The 16,785-nt window shown below is 38.0% G+C and overlaps 5 protein-coding genes across 21 annotated transcripts in view; 3 read left to right on the forward strand and 2 right to left on the reverse strand.

Annotated features, from left to right (window-relative positions):
- The window catches only part of LOC120766946 (protein unc-80 homolog), a 54,566-nt gene extending 47,315 nt beyond the window's left edge, over nucleotides 1-7,251 (forward strand). For 11 of the 16 annotated variants that reach the window (XM_040092695.1, XM_040092698.1, XM_040092700.1 and 8 more), the window contains 13 exons: nucleotides 55-362; nucleotides 418-602; nucleotides 661-1,023; nucleotides 1,102-1,312; nucleotides 1,377-1,709; nucleotides 1,776-2,295; nucleotides 3,022-3,326; nucleotides 3,390-3,815; nucleotides 3,952-4,170; nucleotides 4,228-5,685; nucleotides 5,761-5,929; nucleotides 5,987-6,648; nucleotides 6,705-6,929. In XM_040092695.1, the coding sequence (XP_039948629.1) occupies nucleotides 55-362; nucleotides 418-602; nucleotides 661-1,023; nucleotides 1,102-1,312; nucleotides 1,377-1,709; nucleotides 1,776-2,295; nucleotides 3,022-3,326; nucleotides 3,390-3,815; nucleotides 3,952-4,170; nucleotides 4,228-5,685; nucleotides 5,761-5,929; nucleotides 5,987-6,648; nucleotides 6,705-6,929 (5,384 nt within the window). Of the gene's footprint in view, nucleotides 1-54; nucleotides 363-417; nucleotides 603-660; nucleotides 1,024-1,101; nucleotides 1,313-1,376; nucleotides 1,710-1,775; nucleotides 2,296-3,021; nucleotides 3,327-3,389; nucleotides 3,816-3,951; nucleotides 4,171-4,227; nucleotides 5,686-5,760; nucleotides 5,930-5,986; nucleotides 6,649-6,704 lie in introns of all 16 variants that reach the window. The other 5 variants (XM_040092697.1, XM_040092701.1, XM_040092699.1 and 2 more) reach the window with 1 other exon arrangement.
- Nucleotides 7,121-8,687, reverse strand: LOC120766950 (vacuolar protein sorting-associated protein 72 homolog). The gene is made up of 5 exons (XM_040092730.1): nucleotides 8,460-8,687; nucleotides 8,265-8,397; nucleotides 7,924-8,209; nucleotides 7,538-7,811; nucleotides 7,121-7,474 (listed from the first exon to the last, which is right to left on the reverse strand). The coding sequence occupies exons 1-5, from the start codon at nucleotides 8,591-8,593 to the stop codon at nucleotides 7,267-7,269; spliced, it is 1,035 nt and encodes a 344-aa protein (XP_039948664.1). The 5' UTR covers nucleotides 8,594-8,687; the 3' UTR covers nucleotides 7,121-7,266.
- Nucleotides 8,688-9,240: 553 nt separating this feature from the next.
- LOC120782375 lies at nucleotides 9,241-10,514 on the forward strand. The gene is made up of 2 exons (XM_040114616.1): nucleotides 9,241-9,534; nucleotides 9,674-10,514. Exons 1-2 carry the CDS (start codon nucleotides 9,514-9,516, stop codon nucleotides 10,127-10,129), a joined length of 477 nt encoding a protein of 158 aa, XP_039970550.1. The 5' UTR covers nucleotides 9,241-9,513; the 3' UTR covers nucleotides 10,130-10,514.
- On the reverse strand, nucleotides 10,501-12,190 carry LOC120782374 (E3 ubiquitin-protein ligase RING1). Of its 2 annotated transcripts, none has more exons than XM_040114615.1 (3): nucleotides 11,070-12,190; nucleotides 10,839-11,011; nucleotides 10,501-10,766 (listed from the first exon to the last, which is right to left on the reverse strand). In XM_040114615.1, exons 1-3 carry the CDS (start codon nucleotides 12,091-12,093, stop codon nucleotides 10,722-10,724), a joined length of 1,242 nt encoding a protein of 413 aa, XP_039970549.1. In that variant the 5' UTR covers nucleotides 12,094-12,190; the 3' UTR covers nucleotides 10,501-10,721. The 2 variants fall into 2 exon arrangements, with proteins under 2 accessions (XP_039970549.1, XP_039970548.1); XM_040114614.1 differs by having other exon boundaries at nucleotides 10,830-11,011.
- Nucleotides 12,191-13,138: 948 nt separating this feature from the next.
- The window catches only part of LOC120776897 (aminopeptidase N), a 56,139-nt gene continuing 52,492 nt past the window's right edge, over nucleotides 13,139-16,785 (forward strand). The window contains exon 1 of the mRNA XM_040107965.1: nucleotides 13,139-13,347. The gene's annotated coding sequence lies outside the window, so the exon portion shown is untranslated. The remainder of the gene's footprint in view (nucleotides 13,348-16,785) is intronic.

The raw sequence follows: 16,785 nt of genomic DNA on the forward strand, positions 1-16,785 counted from the left end.
GGATCTCGAGAGTGATAAGCCTGACTACTGAAATTCTTCAACATTTTTTTTTAGTCAAACGCGTCGATTCCATACAGTCTCGTCGCAAAGTTTCATCGCTCTCTGATCGCAGCGACACTTCAGAACAGGGTATAGTCAGCGGAGAGGAATCTCCTGGCATACTGAGTGATGATCAACAACCCGAATCGCCAACAGACTCAAACGAGACCGATGACACGGCCAAAAATATGCCTTGGCTGAAGGCAGTCATAGACCTAATCACCAGCTACAACTACTATTGTTCGCATAAGGGCTATTGTCATCCCTATTGTTATAAGCGGCACATGCGCTCCTGCACGCGCTTGATGAAGGCAACACGCAAAGTAAATAAAAACTCCAATACATACTTTTAATAAATATAATAAATTTTCAATTCAGATCTATGGCGAGGAGTTCGGTTTCACTTTCGATTTCGAACATCCAACTGTAGAACCGACTGCGCCCGTAAGCGCCACTAGTAAGTCCCATCAAGCACGACCGCGTTCTACACGCAAAGTATCCGAGCAGAGTTCAACACATACGTCTCCTTCGAAACGTAAGGACAGTATCTCACGCCGCGATCGGTAAATAGTAAAACAAAAGGATGAATGAAAATTTTGTAATTACTACATTTACTTGCAGCATAAGCGACGATCCCGACATAGAGATCGCCGAGAAGCTAGCTGACGCCTTCCATCAGGAGAAAGAGAAGAAGGAGCAAGATGAACCGGCCATACTGAAGTATCAACGCTTCTATATACGCACATTATTCCATTATCCGTTCGCAACCATGCTCAAGGGTGCTGTCATACTCACCGAGGAAATGGTTATTGAAGCAATGCCTGCCGCTTGGGAGCTCTTGCTCGATTCAAATCAAGATACTGCTTCAGCGAGCGCTGCTGTCTTCTTAATGGGTTCAGTGAAGGCGCAAAATTTCGCCTTTGACATAATGCAACGTGCTCTCAAGAGCAAGGATCCCGATGTGCGCATCGGCGCTGTACAACGGTAAACACTACTTTACCATGTGCTAAAGATATAAAGATATAGCTATAGAGATATTTATATCATATGTTTGTTTTATAGATATCTGGTGCTATGGAAGAGTCGTTTTCACGTTTGGCCACGCATGGAGGAGAATGCACATGATCTTACTTTCAAAGTACCGCCGGGTGGCATTGAGTTCACGCTACCTTCACCAAAAATAGGCATCGAAAGCTTGCCAGTCGTCGATCCACCTTGGATGCCTGTCCAGCAAACCAAAGACATGGATGTCACACTCAACCAGGACCGACACGTAAGTAAAGAAATTTCTTTTCAGTCACATTATAACCTATCTATGGTGTGAATGTATTTGTTAGCGTTCGCTGGTCACGGCAACGAAGAGTCGCAAAATGCAACAGACGGAAGCTATACGCAACGCTTTGCGCCAACAACGCGACAAGCAACGCGCCGAGCGTCATAGCTTCCTCATCACAACCATACCGATCAGTCAGCAGGCTTCGCATGAACCCGGCATGGAGCATGAGGATCACGAGGGTGAAGAGGATTTGGATGGCACGCGCATACATTTACATCATGCCCATTCACTATTTCCATCGGTTCTGTGCTCCTCGGTTATGCAGATTGTGGGTTGTTTGGATGATGCCGCCATTGGCACAGATGGCAACGCCGTTTATGAAATCGCCTATCAGGTTTGAGTGAAAATCTAACTTACTACGTGAATGGATTAACGATTGCTTTCTCTTATGTCACATTAGGCCATTTGGGTTTGTCTCGTCGAAGAGTCCGCGCTCTTTTTGCGCTATGTATTTGAGCGTCTAACACGCGATCGTCAAGACCAAATGTTTAAATTGCTGCGACATTTAATACGTTTCGTGCCACGGTTGCCGCAACAAGCCGCCTTCGCTTTGTATAACTCCATCATTGGTTATATAATGTTCTATGTACGTTCATCGAATGAGCACAAGCAGGAGCTTGTCGGTTCGGCCCTCTCGGTACTTTGGATGGTGGTTCACAGCGTGCATGGCATTATGTTTAAGGATCTCAAGCAAATTCTACGCAAGGAGCAGTGTGATGCATCCATTTTACTCACGGCAAATGTACCGGCTGCTAAGAAAATTGTCGTGCATGGACCGACTGATGATGATTGCAATATACCATCCCAATTCCCAGTGCAGGAGGACACACTGTTCTGTCAATTGCTGAAGGAGGCTTTGGACTACTATCCCGTGGATGAGAAGAATTTAAATCATTACTGTCTGGTAGATTACAAAAGTAGTAAGTTCATGACTCGCTATTATTTCGGCTGGCTCTTCAGAACGTCATGAGTTGAGTTTCATTTCGGCGATAGGCGGTTTTACGTAACCTTCAGGTCGCAGGGGTATCTAAATTGTGGAAAATGCTTAAATATTTTACCTTTGATATCCCATTTTCGGGCTAATTAGAGCCTCCGAAGTTATTTATGTATATCTCATACATCTAAATCCTTCCGGAGTTCGGAGTACAGAGTCAACTACAGCCGAGTCTTGTTGACTGACTACTCTAAAGAAGAAGGTTGCATCTAAAAAGAATCTTCTCGAAACCTTTCTGCGTTAAACTATTCTAGTTAGACCTTAGATTTTTTGTAAATAAGTCATTGGGTTGTCTATACTCAACCTCGGAATCCAAAGAGAGGAACAGTGAAGTATTATCCCTGTAAAGTTGGTTCGATTTGACTCACCTTTCCCCAACGACAAATAAGTTGAACTAGGTAGGTTTCAGAAAGGCCTATTTAGACTTCGATAGTTAAATCGTCTAAGAGCCAATATTTTTAAGAATACTTTTATTACTATCGAGAACTTAGTATAATATATCATTGTTATTACGATTAATACCAGGAAGGTCCAGTACTCAATTTTCCTAAAATTGGATTATGATCTCTGAAGCATACAAGTAGAACCCAGAACTATTTCTTCTATGATTACCTTATTACCTCCACATACATTAAAAATCTTGACTTTACAGACAAAATTCTCAACCCCAACTGGTACATACGCGACTTGTACTTCTTCAAGCGTTCTCAATATCCCGAAGTTCGTTTGATACTCATGAAACCGGAGGATTCCTTCTTAGCACTGCAGAAGCAGGAGCTCACTAAGAAATTCGTCGAAATTGGTAAGGTGCATTTGACATGGGCCATTTTAAAGAACGTCGATATGGTGGTACAACGTGTCGTCTTTCTACACGAGGAGCTCATGAAGCTACCATCATTTCCACGCAAAGCGCTCGAAGTGGATCTGGACTTACATCAGGGTGGCGAATATGGCGAGGTATGCGCAATATATGGCATAATAATTAAGAAGAGTTGTTTCTAATGTTTTCCCCATATTAAGGTGCTGCTGGGTCTGGACGTGTTGCACAAATTCATGTGGGTGCGCTTGATAGCGCGCATGTTCGAAGCGATGGCCGGCAATTTCGCCTACTCTGCCGACATACAACTATTCTTGAATGTACTTTCCGGCGCAGCTATACTGCATGCGGAGGATTCCTGCATTATGCGTTACGTCATGGCCACCTACATCAATGCCGCTTTCAATTTTAAGAATATATTTTCGACGAATGGCTATTTTATGATCATGCCAACTTTGTTGCAAGTTTATTCGTTGCATCAGACTAATAAGTTGATCACCACCACCATTGAGTATGCGGTAAAACAGTTCTATTTGCTTAACCGGAAACCATTCATTTTGCAAATGTTCGGTTCGGTATCGGCAATACTCGACACAGACGAGGACGGTACCTACGGCGAAGCGCACAAGGTAAGCTTGCGAGTTCGAAACTCAAACCTCATGGTATTTGAATAGTACTACCGAACATGTAGACCTAAAAAAGTTCAACTTTTCCCCTCTAAAAATTGGAATGACCCAAACATGCACTCACTTTTTTCTTTCACAGGTACAATCAAGTTGCTTGTTTAATTTGCTGCTGAGTTTAGAGGATCCTTCACCTGATCCATTAAATATAGCTGAGCTGGTTAAGGAGCCCAAACCGTTGAAAGCCATTGACTTTTGCTATCACGATGAGGATGGTGATGTCACCGTACTGGATTGCATTACATTATGTGTCATGGTGGTTTCCTACTCGGCTGAGAGCACACGCGGCTATCAAATGCTGGTTTGAGATCTCTATTTTACTATAACTCTATAAATTACTAATAAATTATCATTCCAGATCATTTTGGAGGCTATACTACCATGCTATTTACAACAAATACAGTCTCCCAGCTACATACCGCTACAGGGTAAATCGGAACGTGACATTATTCTACAGCTGGCCGTCGCCATACGAACTATGGTGCATAATTGTGAGGGTTTAGCAAAGAGCTATAATGGTCCGTATCGCAATAGTCCAGAGCACAAGGGTTCGTCGCAACGCAATTGCAGTCGCGGTCCACCCTGCTCACCCGGTCTGGACTTTGAGGAAGAATCACACTCGAAATATGTAAATGATCCACGCACGAAGAACGTCGCCGACTCGGGTGAAGACTCCGAAATGATACGCACGGAGTATCGGCGTCCACGTGACGTGCTGCTGTCAGTGGTTGGCGATTTCCTTAGCAAGTCCAGCACACGTTTGGTGGAATTGTCCAAAAAGTTGCCGAACGACAACAAAGCAACCGAAGTGCTGGACGCCAAGTGTCACATGCGTCTGGCGGAGATTGCGCATTCGCTGTTGAAAGTCTCACCTTACGACCCCGAATCGATGGCATGTCGTGGTCTACAGCGTTATATGCAAGCCATATTGCCGCGCGCCGAGTGGTCGAATGATGCACTGCGCAACTCATTGATCACGATACTGCGACGCGTGGACAAGGTATTTTTGAAAATCTCCAAGAAACCTTCGATTCGACGTAATACGGATTGGGAGGCGGCAGCCGGTTTGCTTAAGGGTATACATGAGACCATCGTGCGGCATCCGTATGTGTTGCATTGGCAGCAAATGAAGACGCTCATAAGCACGGTGCAAAATCTGATCGTAAACGAGGGTACGAGCGCTGGTGAGGGTGTATCAAGCGCAGGTGCTGCTCTTATGTCTCAGAATCCTCCAGCCTTCTTTTGTTCGACAGTGGTGCGTTTGGTAGCGCTACAAGTGGTCAGCCCCGTGGATTGTTTCTCGTTAGTGCAGATATGTGGTGGCAGTGAATTTGCTACGCAAGAGAAGGCCGAAGGTTTTCTAATGCATCTGATTATGCCACTGTGCTTGAAAGTGTGCTCCGGACGCGGCGTCTCCGATATTGGCGAACTAAAGATGACCGATGTCTCATTTCTGCTGACCGTTGTACTGAATGCTATGAGCCCGCCGGCCGGCCGCACTGGGCAAGCAGTTATACAAACCAATCGTGTGGGTGGCGATTTGCGTGCTGGTTCGTTGACATTTACTGGCAGTCGTGACGCCAAGCGACCGGCACGTATCTCCGGATCGCTCTATCAGGCGGCCTTTTTAGCATTACGTATTGTATGCATTTGCTTCGAGAACCGCTTGTCGAATGAGTGGCCGCGCATTGTGCGTGTAATGCGCGATCTGGGACGACGAAATGAAGCGGCGCCGGATTTGTGGAGTTTCCTCGAATTTGTAGTCACACACCGGACTCCCTTGTACATCGCATTGATGTCTTTCATTTTGCATAAAGTAAGTTCAGTTCTAAAAACTCTCATTGATATCTTGCCATTACTGCTACTAACTTCCCATGCTCTAAAAATATAGATTTCACAACCACCAATTGGCGATCACGAACGACATATGCAATTCTTAATAAGAGAACGCCTACGCGGCACACCACCTCCAGGCGGTATCAAGTCAAAGGGTGCACTTTTGCTGGAACTTGCCCGAGAGCTGAAAGATCTGAGAGATGAACTCGAGGAAAAGCGTTATGGTAAGCATATGTTTATGATACGAGTGATCACAACTTGAAGTGTCGCTTATTTTGCAGATCGCGAGTGCTCGGATCAAAAGAAAACAGATACACCCGCCGCAACTAGCGCTGGCGAGACGCATAGAGGGCAGCAACGTCCTTCACTGATATCCATATTTACCGGTACCACCACCGGTCAAGCCACACACTCACATGTCTCTGCCGTGCCGATTGACTCCCGCAGTGGCTCCGGTGGCATTTGTACACCCAGTGACACGCTCTCCCAACAAACACTACATCCGCCCAGAGAATCTTTGTCGAGCAGCTCCACAGGACGCGAACATCACACCAGCGAAAGTCAGAGCGGTGAGAATGCCGCCGGTTCTGCGCCAACACTGGTGGGCGCAACTGGCACCGTAACCACAGGCTCTAATCATGGCACCAGCTCTGCAACCATTGCTTCTGCGCTGCCACCAAATGTCGTTTCCCAACTCTCGCACTCCCAATCACTGCAACAGGCGCCATTTAAAGCACAACCACCCAAATTACGTTTCGTATCATCGGTGGAGTTCAGACATTCCTCTGGTGAAACTTCCACTACACCGCTATCGCCAGAGAGCCCAGCCGAAGATAGTTCCGGTGATCATACGCGTTCACGTTTGCAACGCTCAAAAGCGTCTAGTCGTAAAACGTTTAGGTTGCGGCGTAGCCGTCTAACGCCAATGGAACCGCCAAGTATTGTAAGTAAAGCTCTTTAGAGATATGTTTTTGTGAGTTTAACACCTTTAAACATTAGGTAACGCAAATATCACAGGAAGAGCACCCGAAGACAATTGGCGAAATATCGTGGGACTCAGTATCGCAAACTTCATCCACATCCGGTTATCGCGATAACAATAGCTTGCAGACCGGCTTGCTATCGCCCGATGGTTCGCTTGGTGGCATGACATTGGGTCGCTCACCATCGCAGCACTCTTTGCTAATGGTATTCGAGGGACACGATGAGGACACGCTTATTTAACAATCACAGTCCAGCCCGACGCAGACTGAGGAGTGATGCGTGCTTTCGAGCAGTTACACTGCTAAGCCATAAAATGTATTGTCTTCGATAGTAAATACGAAATTGTTGCAGTTCTTCGTCGGATGCGTTGAGATCATACTCACAATTATACACAATTTGTTAACAGTACTCTCAAGTACAATGCAAGCAAATATAATTTATATAAATTGAACTTTTTTAATAGATTTTAGTAGGTAAAAATTGTATTAATGTATTGTAATGTTGACATAATAACCAAACTAAAATTATTGCCATTAAAATGTGCCAACTAAATGAAGTAAAACTGCTCCTTTTTCTATTACGTGCTCGGATTCAATTTGTTAGCAGCCGCTTTGGCGCGATTTTCTTTCACAATCTTGCGCCATTCCAACCATTTGGCCACATCGGGGTTATCTGCATTACCGCGCTCTTCCAGTTGCAAATAATAGGCTTCACGTAAAATCTTAAAAACTTGCATGCTGTAATACGGTTGTTGGGTGACGGGGTCAAAGTAGCGCGCTGGTAATCTATGTATAAAAATATTTTTTTTTAGTACAACAAAATATTTAGCAATTCTGAATTGTACGCACTTAGTGATCGGGCACAAATAACCGGAATTATTATTCAAACGTTTCGGTTTGAAAACGGACTGAAACACCTTGTCATTAAGATCGTTTTCGAGTGTTATAAAAGTGCGTTCACACTTCGCAGATGTATCTGCGACATCGCCAACGCCAGTTGCGAGCCTAGTAGGCTTACGCACTACGGGCATGGTCATGGAGTGATAGCGTATCATTGGACCAGTGTATACACGTTTTGTGGGGCGTGTCTTTTTCTTCTCTAGCTCCATTTTTTGAAACTTCTCTGTAAAAATTAATGCGTTGTTTAATAAAATCCAATTTATATAAATTAAGAAATGAGAGATCTACTTCAAAGTTTAGTATTTGTATTTAACTTGGTTTTGCTTATATCTTACCCAGTGATTTTTTATTTTCCTCTTCAGTTATTTTTGCTTCTTCAAGCAATTCCTCCTGTGTAGGCATGTAATCGTCTACCCTTCTAACACGTCGCTTTTTCTTGCGTGCATCATCCATTTCCTTCAAACGTATTTTGGTTGCTTGTGTTTTAATAGCAGTTGAGGCGCGTATAGATTTCCGACCCGAATCTATGACAGTGAACTTAGGTCGCGGTCTTCTTACTATTTTTCCTGGTTTTCTTTTCGGCGTTGGAGCCACATCTTTTTTAACCGCTGGTTTGGGTTCCTAAAATTGAAAAGGACTAAAAGTTTGCACAAATAAAATCTTTTAATATATTTACTTTGTAAGCTTTTGTGTTAACACCGCCGCGTTTGCGCTTCTTCTCCGGCGCATCTTCTGTATCAGATACGGGTTCATCATTTTCATCAATACTAAAATCGGAGTCCACCACATCTTCCTCCTCTTCTTTTTGACTAAGAAGCAAATGTTTTATAAATATTAATTGTTAAATTAATATTAATTATATCAAACTAACACATATTCTTTGTCTTCCTCTTCATCCTGAAAGCCACCGTAGGATGTCTTATAGAATTCATCTTCCTCCTCCTCGTTCAAAAGTTTCGCTATTTTATTGCCGGCATTGGATCGGCGTGAACGAGTTGCAGCCATAGCAATCAATAGATACTTTAATTATCTTAAATTTGCACTATTTTTTCAAACTTATTAAAAACAATCTACTATTTCCCAAAGTAGCCAAGAATTTTTGTTTACAAACAGCTGCTTTTGAGTAGCGTTGCCATAAATTAGTTTAAAGGGATGGATTAAAAATTTATCGATATCACTTATTTATCGGCTTTTGCAATGGAACAATCAATTATTGTTAACAAATAAAAAATTCTCCTTCGTTAGTTACTTTCTTATATTTTTTCTATATTTTATGAACGGAATAGTAAAGGAACGAAAAAATCTTAATATTATATTTTAAATCTTGTAGAGCAAGCTCAGAGAACGTATAACATTTAATTTTATTTTTTACGTTCTCTCCCAAGCCTCATTAAAGTCATCTGATGGGTGGCAGCACCGTTGTTAAATTAAACAAATATCAAAGCCGGTAGGAAAATATTAATTTTTATTTTATTATTTATAACTAAGAATTGAAATTATCTTGTATTATATATGAAATATACAAACAAAATCCATATTAGGACAAACTCAGTTTACCGCCGTCACCGTTTGTTATGATTTGTTGTTGTTATTTATATTTGAATGTCATATGTTTGCATTTGCAAATAAAAGCTAAAGAGTTGTCAAAATAAAAAGTTGATGATGTTCATCAATTGTATTTTGAAGCAAAGCACGTTGTAATTGTTTATTTCTGTAAATTGTGTTATTTAGCAATCAATTGCGAAGTTTTAAAAATTGTTTTGAAAGAAAATTCAAATAATAAAATGTATATGGTTCACAATACAAGGTGCATAAACGTTTGAGGTGGTCAATAATTCTATATTTGCATTGGACAGCGCAGAGTGAGACACATTGGATTTTGCTAAAAGTTCCTTAAGAAGTATTACAATATATTCCATTTTAACATGGCAACTGGTACACAGAAGGTTAGTGCACAAATGCGTTTTAATATGTGCATACAAAGTACTACATCGGCCCTTTAGGCTCACGTCATCGCTATAAAAATATTGAGAAAAAATCAAAACAAATGGTTTAATCTATTGTTTTATAAATATTTTCCCATAGGCTGTACGGCTGCTGAAATGCTTTTGTGGTTGCTCGGAAATGACGGAGGATGAAGTCCGACGTATTTATCGCTTAAGTACACAAGATACTTTAAATGACCCCCGGGCCGCAAAGATTTTCCGCAAGTTCTTAGAACAGGATCGTTGTGGAGATAAAGGAGAAATCGAAAATTACTTGGACATTTATGAATTATGCAATAACTATTTAAAGGAGACTTGTCTAACAAATGATCAATTAACTGCCCTCGTCGAAATGGAATTAAAGTACTATTTAGAGAAGAAATTAAATTTGTACATAATGATGCTGGAAGAAGAACAAAAGCCTGATATACACATACATGAAGTAGAACGTGATTTGAAGCGCATTCAAGCAGATTGTCGTAGCGAAATCGAAGCCAGCGATGAGTATAAAAATTACAAACAAGCGATATTAAATAAATTGAAGCGATGGACTTGAAACACGGGGACGAGGCGGAAGCGAAAACAACGAAAGTTTTAGAAAATCTCAACTGCCTCAAACATTTGCTTTCTTACATCCTAACATATGTAATTATTATAAAATATTTATTTGCCTCAAGTAGTGTACCAAAAACATCACGTTTTATAGTTGCGATTCCTATTAAATGTTGTTGATTGAAGACAAACACACAAATTTTTTGTTACAATTAGATATTTTTAAAACGTGTCCATTATATAGCGTACTATATAGGTATTATGTGTATTGTATTTTTTGCCATATTCTGCTTTATTTGTGAAATGTTAAGCAGGTAATATGGTGTTCAATGTGCTTAATTTTACACTTAGATATTTAAAATAAAATAAATTAAATTTTTTGCACACAACTCACGCCGGTTATATAATTTATTTAGTTTTACATCATACATTTAGTATTAAATTAGTAAACAAGGCTCATGCTTTAGGCACGCACTTGTTATATTTCTTTCCAAAAATACACTCAATATGCTGAAATGAATAAAATCGGATATGATGCCGCTTTTTCCAAAAGCCTTTGTCCTAGCATAAGTGCAAGCTTTTGAATATGCAGCAACTTAGGATTTCTTCCATGAATAGTACATCTCCATTGGTTTATTAACCTGAAATGTTATGCAAAAAATAAGTACTTTTGTTAAGATTTAGCGTTGCAATTTAATAACTACTTTCGATACCTTCCAGAACTTGTCATTTACTTGATGTAACGTCTGATTACCATTCAATATGACCAGTTGCTGGGGTTGCGGAGCTATGTAAATACAAAAATTCAGCATACGATAGGCTTCTGGAAGTTCTGCGCCCAAGTCCAGAGTCAGACGCATGGCTAAATACTGGCTCAAATGATCCACTGCAGAATTTAGATTTTTCAATTAAAGTACATTGAACAAATATTTTGTAATTCTTACCTGTAGCGTTGGCTGTGGTTTTTATATAGCGTATGCAGTTTTCTTTTAAAGCTTTCATTAGCTGATTATCACCAGCCATTTCAGTCGGATGTGGTTTAAATACCAATTCTATTTCATCATTTATGCCAAGCTCACCGGTACCTTCACCCTCTGTATCAATATTGGAGTCGCCCTCGGTGCGACAATCCATCTGTGAATCAGATTCCGACTCCTCAGATCTTTCCGATGTCAGAACAGACATTGCACGTTTCGGTTTCGAACTGCTCGAGTTCGACGGTACCGGTGATGGTGTACTACGCATAGACGGTGGATTAGAGCCACCGTCATCATGTTGCATTCGACTAGTGCTGGCACTACTGCCAGACGCTGATGCGGCTGCCGCCGAAGTGCTGGAATGTGTTGAAGGTGCAGCTGCTGTAGGTTGTGGTGCATTTCCACTTTCCCTGTTATCACTATCATTGCCATTTGTAGCACTTTCATTATTCGAGTTATTCGCATTGGCAGAATTATGATTTCCATTGCCATTACCGCCGCCATTACGGCCACCACAGCCTTTGGCACGAAAACGTTGTGGTCGATTTTGCGATTGCAATTTAATGCCTTCATTTATGGAGTTAACTAATGCTTGCTGAGATTGAGTTTGGTTAAATTTCGCCATGACCTTTTCTTGTATGGCTTCATACTCTTCACGACTGGGATAAATTTTCGATATTAGAAGATCGAAATTTGGGTCCGGCCGCAGTGAACGCTTTGAGACAAGTTTTTTGCGGCAAGTGGGACATTCTTTGTTGCCCGACCGCAAAGCGGTGATAATACAATCTGAACAGAAACGATGTAAACACTCCTTTGTTGTCATTGTCTTTTTTAGCATATCCAAACAAATAGGACACATCAATTCGCTGTGCAGACTTCTAGGAGAGACTGCAATCTCAGTGTTGTCAGTGATGATTTCCTGCGGATTGCGTTGCAGCTCGTACAAAGATAAATCCCATGTTTTATTCTGTGCAGGTTCCATTGATGTCATAACAATATCTACTTTAATACTTTCTAAACATTTATTTCAATGAAAAATTGTAAAAACTCTCAAATGCTTTTCACTATTTTCACCAAACACAACAATGCAAAAGTAATTATGATTCGAAGTATAGCGAATAACGTTGCCACTTTTTCTAACATGATTTCGAAATCTGAATTAATACAGCTGTACATAAATTTGATATTTTTAAATTTTTTCTAAAGTGTTTAAATAAATAAAAAATTTAATAAATATAAAACGTAGTTATTGGCATCATAGTAACAATTTCATTTCAGCACTCTTTTCGACATTTTTTGTGGCAATATTTATAGATGAAAAGAAGGATAATAAAAAAAGTTAAAATTTCCAAAAAAGTTTATTTGATATTTAATAGATAAATTAAAATTTTATATTAAACTTTATATAATAAAAAAGAAATGCGATTATTTTATCTTTAAATACAAATATTTATTTACAACATGTAAATTTTCCACTCGAACGGCAACCCTAACACTACTGTTCATTGCTATTGCACTGCCATGTCTACAGCAGCAACAATAGCTGCCGAAACAAGCAAAACAACAATGCCAGCGCTCCGTCGATAACGCTGTTCACATTCGTTCCGGCCAAGCGAGATCAAAAGTGACGGTTATCGCAGCCACTCCGACTCAGTACACATTCTGTTGTTTACGTTTGCATACGTTGTTCGGACGCACAGCATCGTGGTAGTATTCTCACGCGTAATCGCCTATTGCCGGTGGCTAGTCACAAAGTGTTGTGTTTTGCTTATTTTATGTGGGCACTTGCACCCGCATGCAATTGCAGTATAAAATAAAATAAATTCGCTCATAGTGAAAATGTGCTAAAAATACGCACACATCATTTTACATTTCTTGTTTTACAACGCATTTCCAGTGTGTAAATTTGGAAGAGAATAAAAAAAATTCTGTTACACATCAAATACAAAATTGGCAACAATATAAAAGAAACTGAAAGTAAAATAAAATAAAAAAACCGTTTTTCTATTACAACTCATTGTTGTTTTTTTGTGTAATTGCATAGCCTGATTGCACATGAAATATTATTTTTCATTTTATTTATTGAGCAACGGGTTTTAAGTATCACATGCAATTTGAGTTCGTATTTTGAACTAACGGGTTGCGTGCACATACATATGTACATACATATATTCGCCTATGTAAATACATACAAATTTACAAACAAACATTTGCGAAAGGTGCCGACGACAAGTTGGAATAAATTGTAAGTGGAAAAGTGTTTTGGTACATAGATTAATTGGCGTTATAGCGATAAATAAATATTGTGTTACCGGTTATTTTGAATAAAATATATTTCAAGCTTATTAGCGTCAGTTATATTTAACTATACATTTTTATGGCGATTGTGATTTAATGTGCAGGCGTTTAATTATTTACAACACAAATTGTTTTTATTATTTATTGCACATGTGCGTGTATAAATTTTTTTACATAAAGATAATTTACTTTGAGTGGAAATAATGTATGTAGAAAAGACTATAATTCTTAAAACTTTGCAATTTATTAACTTATTTTTACGTGTTAACTAGTGAAACGTACATTGGTTTGGTAATTATGAAAAAATAAATGCAACTCAGTTGTATTGCAGTCTAAAAAAATATATTTGAATTAAACTAAATTGTACTGCAGTCTAAAAAAAAACATTTTAGAGCTCCTACATTGTTTGAATTTACTAAATTATTAACAAAAAAATTAAAAAAAAAATTATAATATGATTGGAAAAATAATGAAATTAGTATTTTTTAATACTCTTTTTGATAATTTTTATTATAACGGAGAATTACAATATTTTTATATACAAAATTATTCATCGATAATCAAAAAGAAAAATATTGAATTATGTACATATATTCAGAATTATTAACCAAAAAATTAAAAAAAATACAGGATAGTTCGCATATTTGGAAATTTTCGTCGTATTCTTGTCTTTTTTGATCGCTTACAAAAAATAGTTATTTTTTACCACCGTGTTAGAACATACATATGTACATATATGTACGTATGTATGCACACTAACTATAGTACATTCATTGTGAAAAATAAATACATTTCATGCTGGTTCCAGCATAACTTCAGAAAACAAATATTTTGTGTAATGCAATTGCCATTTAATTATCTCGGATACATCATACTTATAAAGAAATTCAAAAAATTGTTATTTTCATTTAAATATTCCATATGCATATGTACATAAGTATATACATACTTCTTTAACAATTCTGTTAGAGATTAAAATGTCTAAAAAATTTTCAAGAAGATCTAAGTGTAATTCTATGTTGCAATAGTATTGTGAATTTAAAATCACAGCTTGTCTTATTTGAAGATTTTTAAGAATAAATCATCGCTCTCAAGACAACAACATCCGTTTATGAACCAAGCTAAAGTTTGTTTAAAAAAATTAATTTCAATTTTTTTAAATGACATGAAATGTAAATTATGGCTGCAGTTTGAACTCGCACATGTTGTAGAGATAAGAAATTTTTAGAAAATAAACGTATTTATTTTCTTAAGTGCGTATTAACGTAATTTATAATTTTTCATAATTTTGTAAACAGTAGCAATACTTGACTTCACTTTATCAACGATTTATTTCATTTCTATACACTGAAATAGCCTGTTCAATACATATTATATTCAATTTACCTTGCAGCGAAGTTTCTAACAGCCCGAAGCGTTGGAGGTCCTATTAAGGGAATATATAAAAGAACAGCGTGACGAACTGAGTCGATTTAACAGACAGACGGACATGACTGTGTGTATATGTATAAGTGAACTATCCTGCAGTTTTTGAGATATCAATCTGAAAATTTTCAAACGTTCCGACCGATATCGAATCACTATAGTGTATAAACTGAACGATAATAATCAAATTTTTGTATGGAAAATTCTTCTATTTCGCAATGTATGTTCCCAACATTCGGTATGGATTGTTTCCCAAGAGAATGGTACAATTTGTGAGCAAATTGCTTAGTTCGGAACTCCATAGCATATAGCTGCCACTCAAACCGGACGATAAAAATCCATCCGTTAAATTACTGATGGTGTATCATTCATAATATTTCTAGTTTTGCAGAAAACTGTAGTAAATTGTATTAATTTCGTCTAAACTTTGCCTGCCAATTCCTACTTTTACTTTTTAATGACTTCTAGTTCGTTGGTAAGTAATTTACCTTATTATCTTAAAAAAGCTCTGTTGTCAAACCAAACTTAATTTTTGGGATTTTTGAAGTTTTAGATAAAATTCAGAGATATGAGAACGAGAGAGAATCCAATAAACTTTACGAATATATCTATAAAATATCCATAGAGGATAATTTACGTTCAGAGTTCTAAATATTTTTAATTTTTTTAATAGTACTAAGCTTTACATCTGTTATTTATAATACTTTCAATTCATAATTGCATTAAGTTGGCATTAAAGTGAGAATAAGTTCTGGGGCTATTGTATAATCCTATATCATATGGTCAAAGATTCTAAAACCATTATTTCGGCCCTCAAAAAGTCTTTTAAAATCCGAATAAGTACTTGTATTTATATACAGATCCGTGCAAACGAACAAATTTAAACATATTTAGAGAATTTTAAATTTAAGTCAATTAGTTTATAGTTTGTTGTTGCATTCTCTTAACAGTTTCAAGTAAAATTTTCCTGCCCATCAATCTTTATGACAAACTAAAATTATCAAGTGCGTCATAAATTACATTTGAGAATGCAAAGAGGAGCGTTATTATTGTTTTTTCTTTTGTTATTTTTACTTAAACGAACTTGTTTCTGCCGGCTAATTTTAAAGAAATTTAAATTATCATGCGTCATATTTAAATTAAATGCGAGCATGTAAGGACCCCTAACGGTTATTACTTATTGAAAAGTGGAGGTAGGGTCTTATAACTGCGCTTTCCAGTATTGCGAAAGTCATAACCGGTTCATTATTTTTAGAATCCCATAACTGTACACAAAATAAATTAGTAAATTACGGCAGCGAGCTGTCAAACTTGTATTAACATATACTTATTTATTTAACGGTGAGTTAAACAATATTTTGGGGCTAAAGTCCAAAAGTTGTAGGCTTTCTTAACTTTAGCTTTATAAGGTGTAAGAGAGTGTTCATTTATAGCGGTGAGACATCGGCAGTTCCGAAAAGTAAACAGCTGCTTGGGAAGAAAAAGCAAAATTTCAGAACGGTATCTCAAAAACTAAGGGACTAGATGAAGCATGGTATGTTTAGACGAACAGAACGATGGACATGGCTAAATCAACTTAGCTTGTCGCGCTAGTCGTTATAAAAGGGTCTCGACGTTTTCTTCTGGGTGTTAGAAATTTCGGGGCAAACTTAATATACACTATTTAGGTTATAAAAATAAAAAGGGTGAATGCTAAAAGTGATATAAAAACACAGTCAAAAAGTTTACTCTATGTGAGTGCTGAAACTCTGGTACATATATTTAAAAAAAACTTGCTAATAGATCTATTACCAACTCATAAATATAGGGTGTTGTTTTTGGAGTTATAGAATTTTAGTGATGGATAACTTTGTCAGATTTTAAAGTACATATATACATTTTTTTGACATTGATGCTCAAAGTAATTTACTATACCCAAATTTAAGTTAAATCCTCTAGAAACTTTCCCAAAAAATCTTTG

Source organism: Bactrocera tryoni, chromosome 1, assembly GCF_016617805.1.
Source record: "Bactrocera tryoni isolate S06 chromosome 1, CSIRO_BtryS06_freeze2, whole genome shotgun sequence".
Classification (NCBI taxonomy): domain Eukaryota; kingdom Metazoa; phylum Arthropoda; class Insecta; order Diptera; family Tephritidae; genus Bactrocera; species Bactrocera tryoni.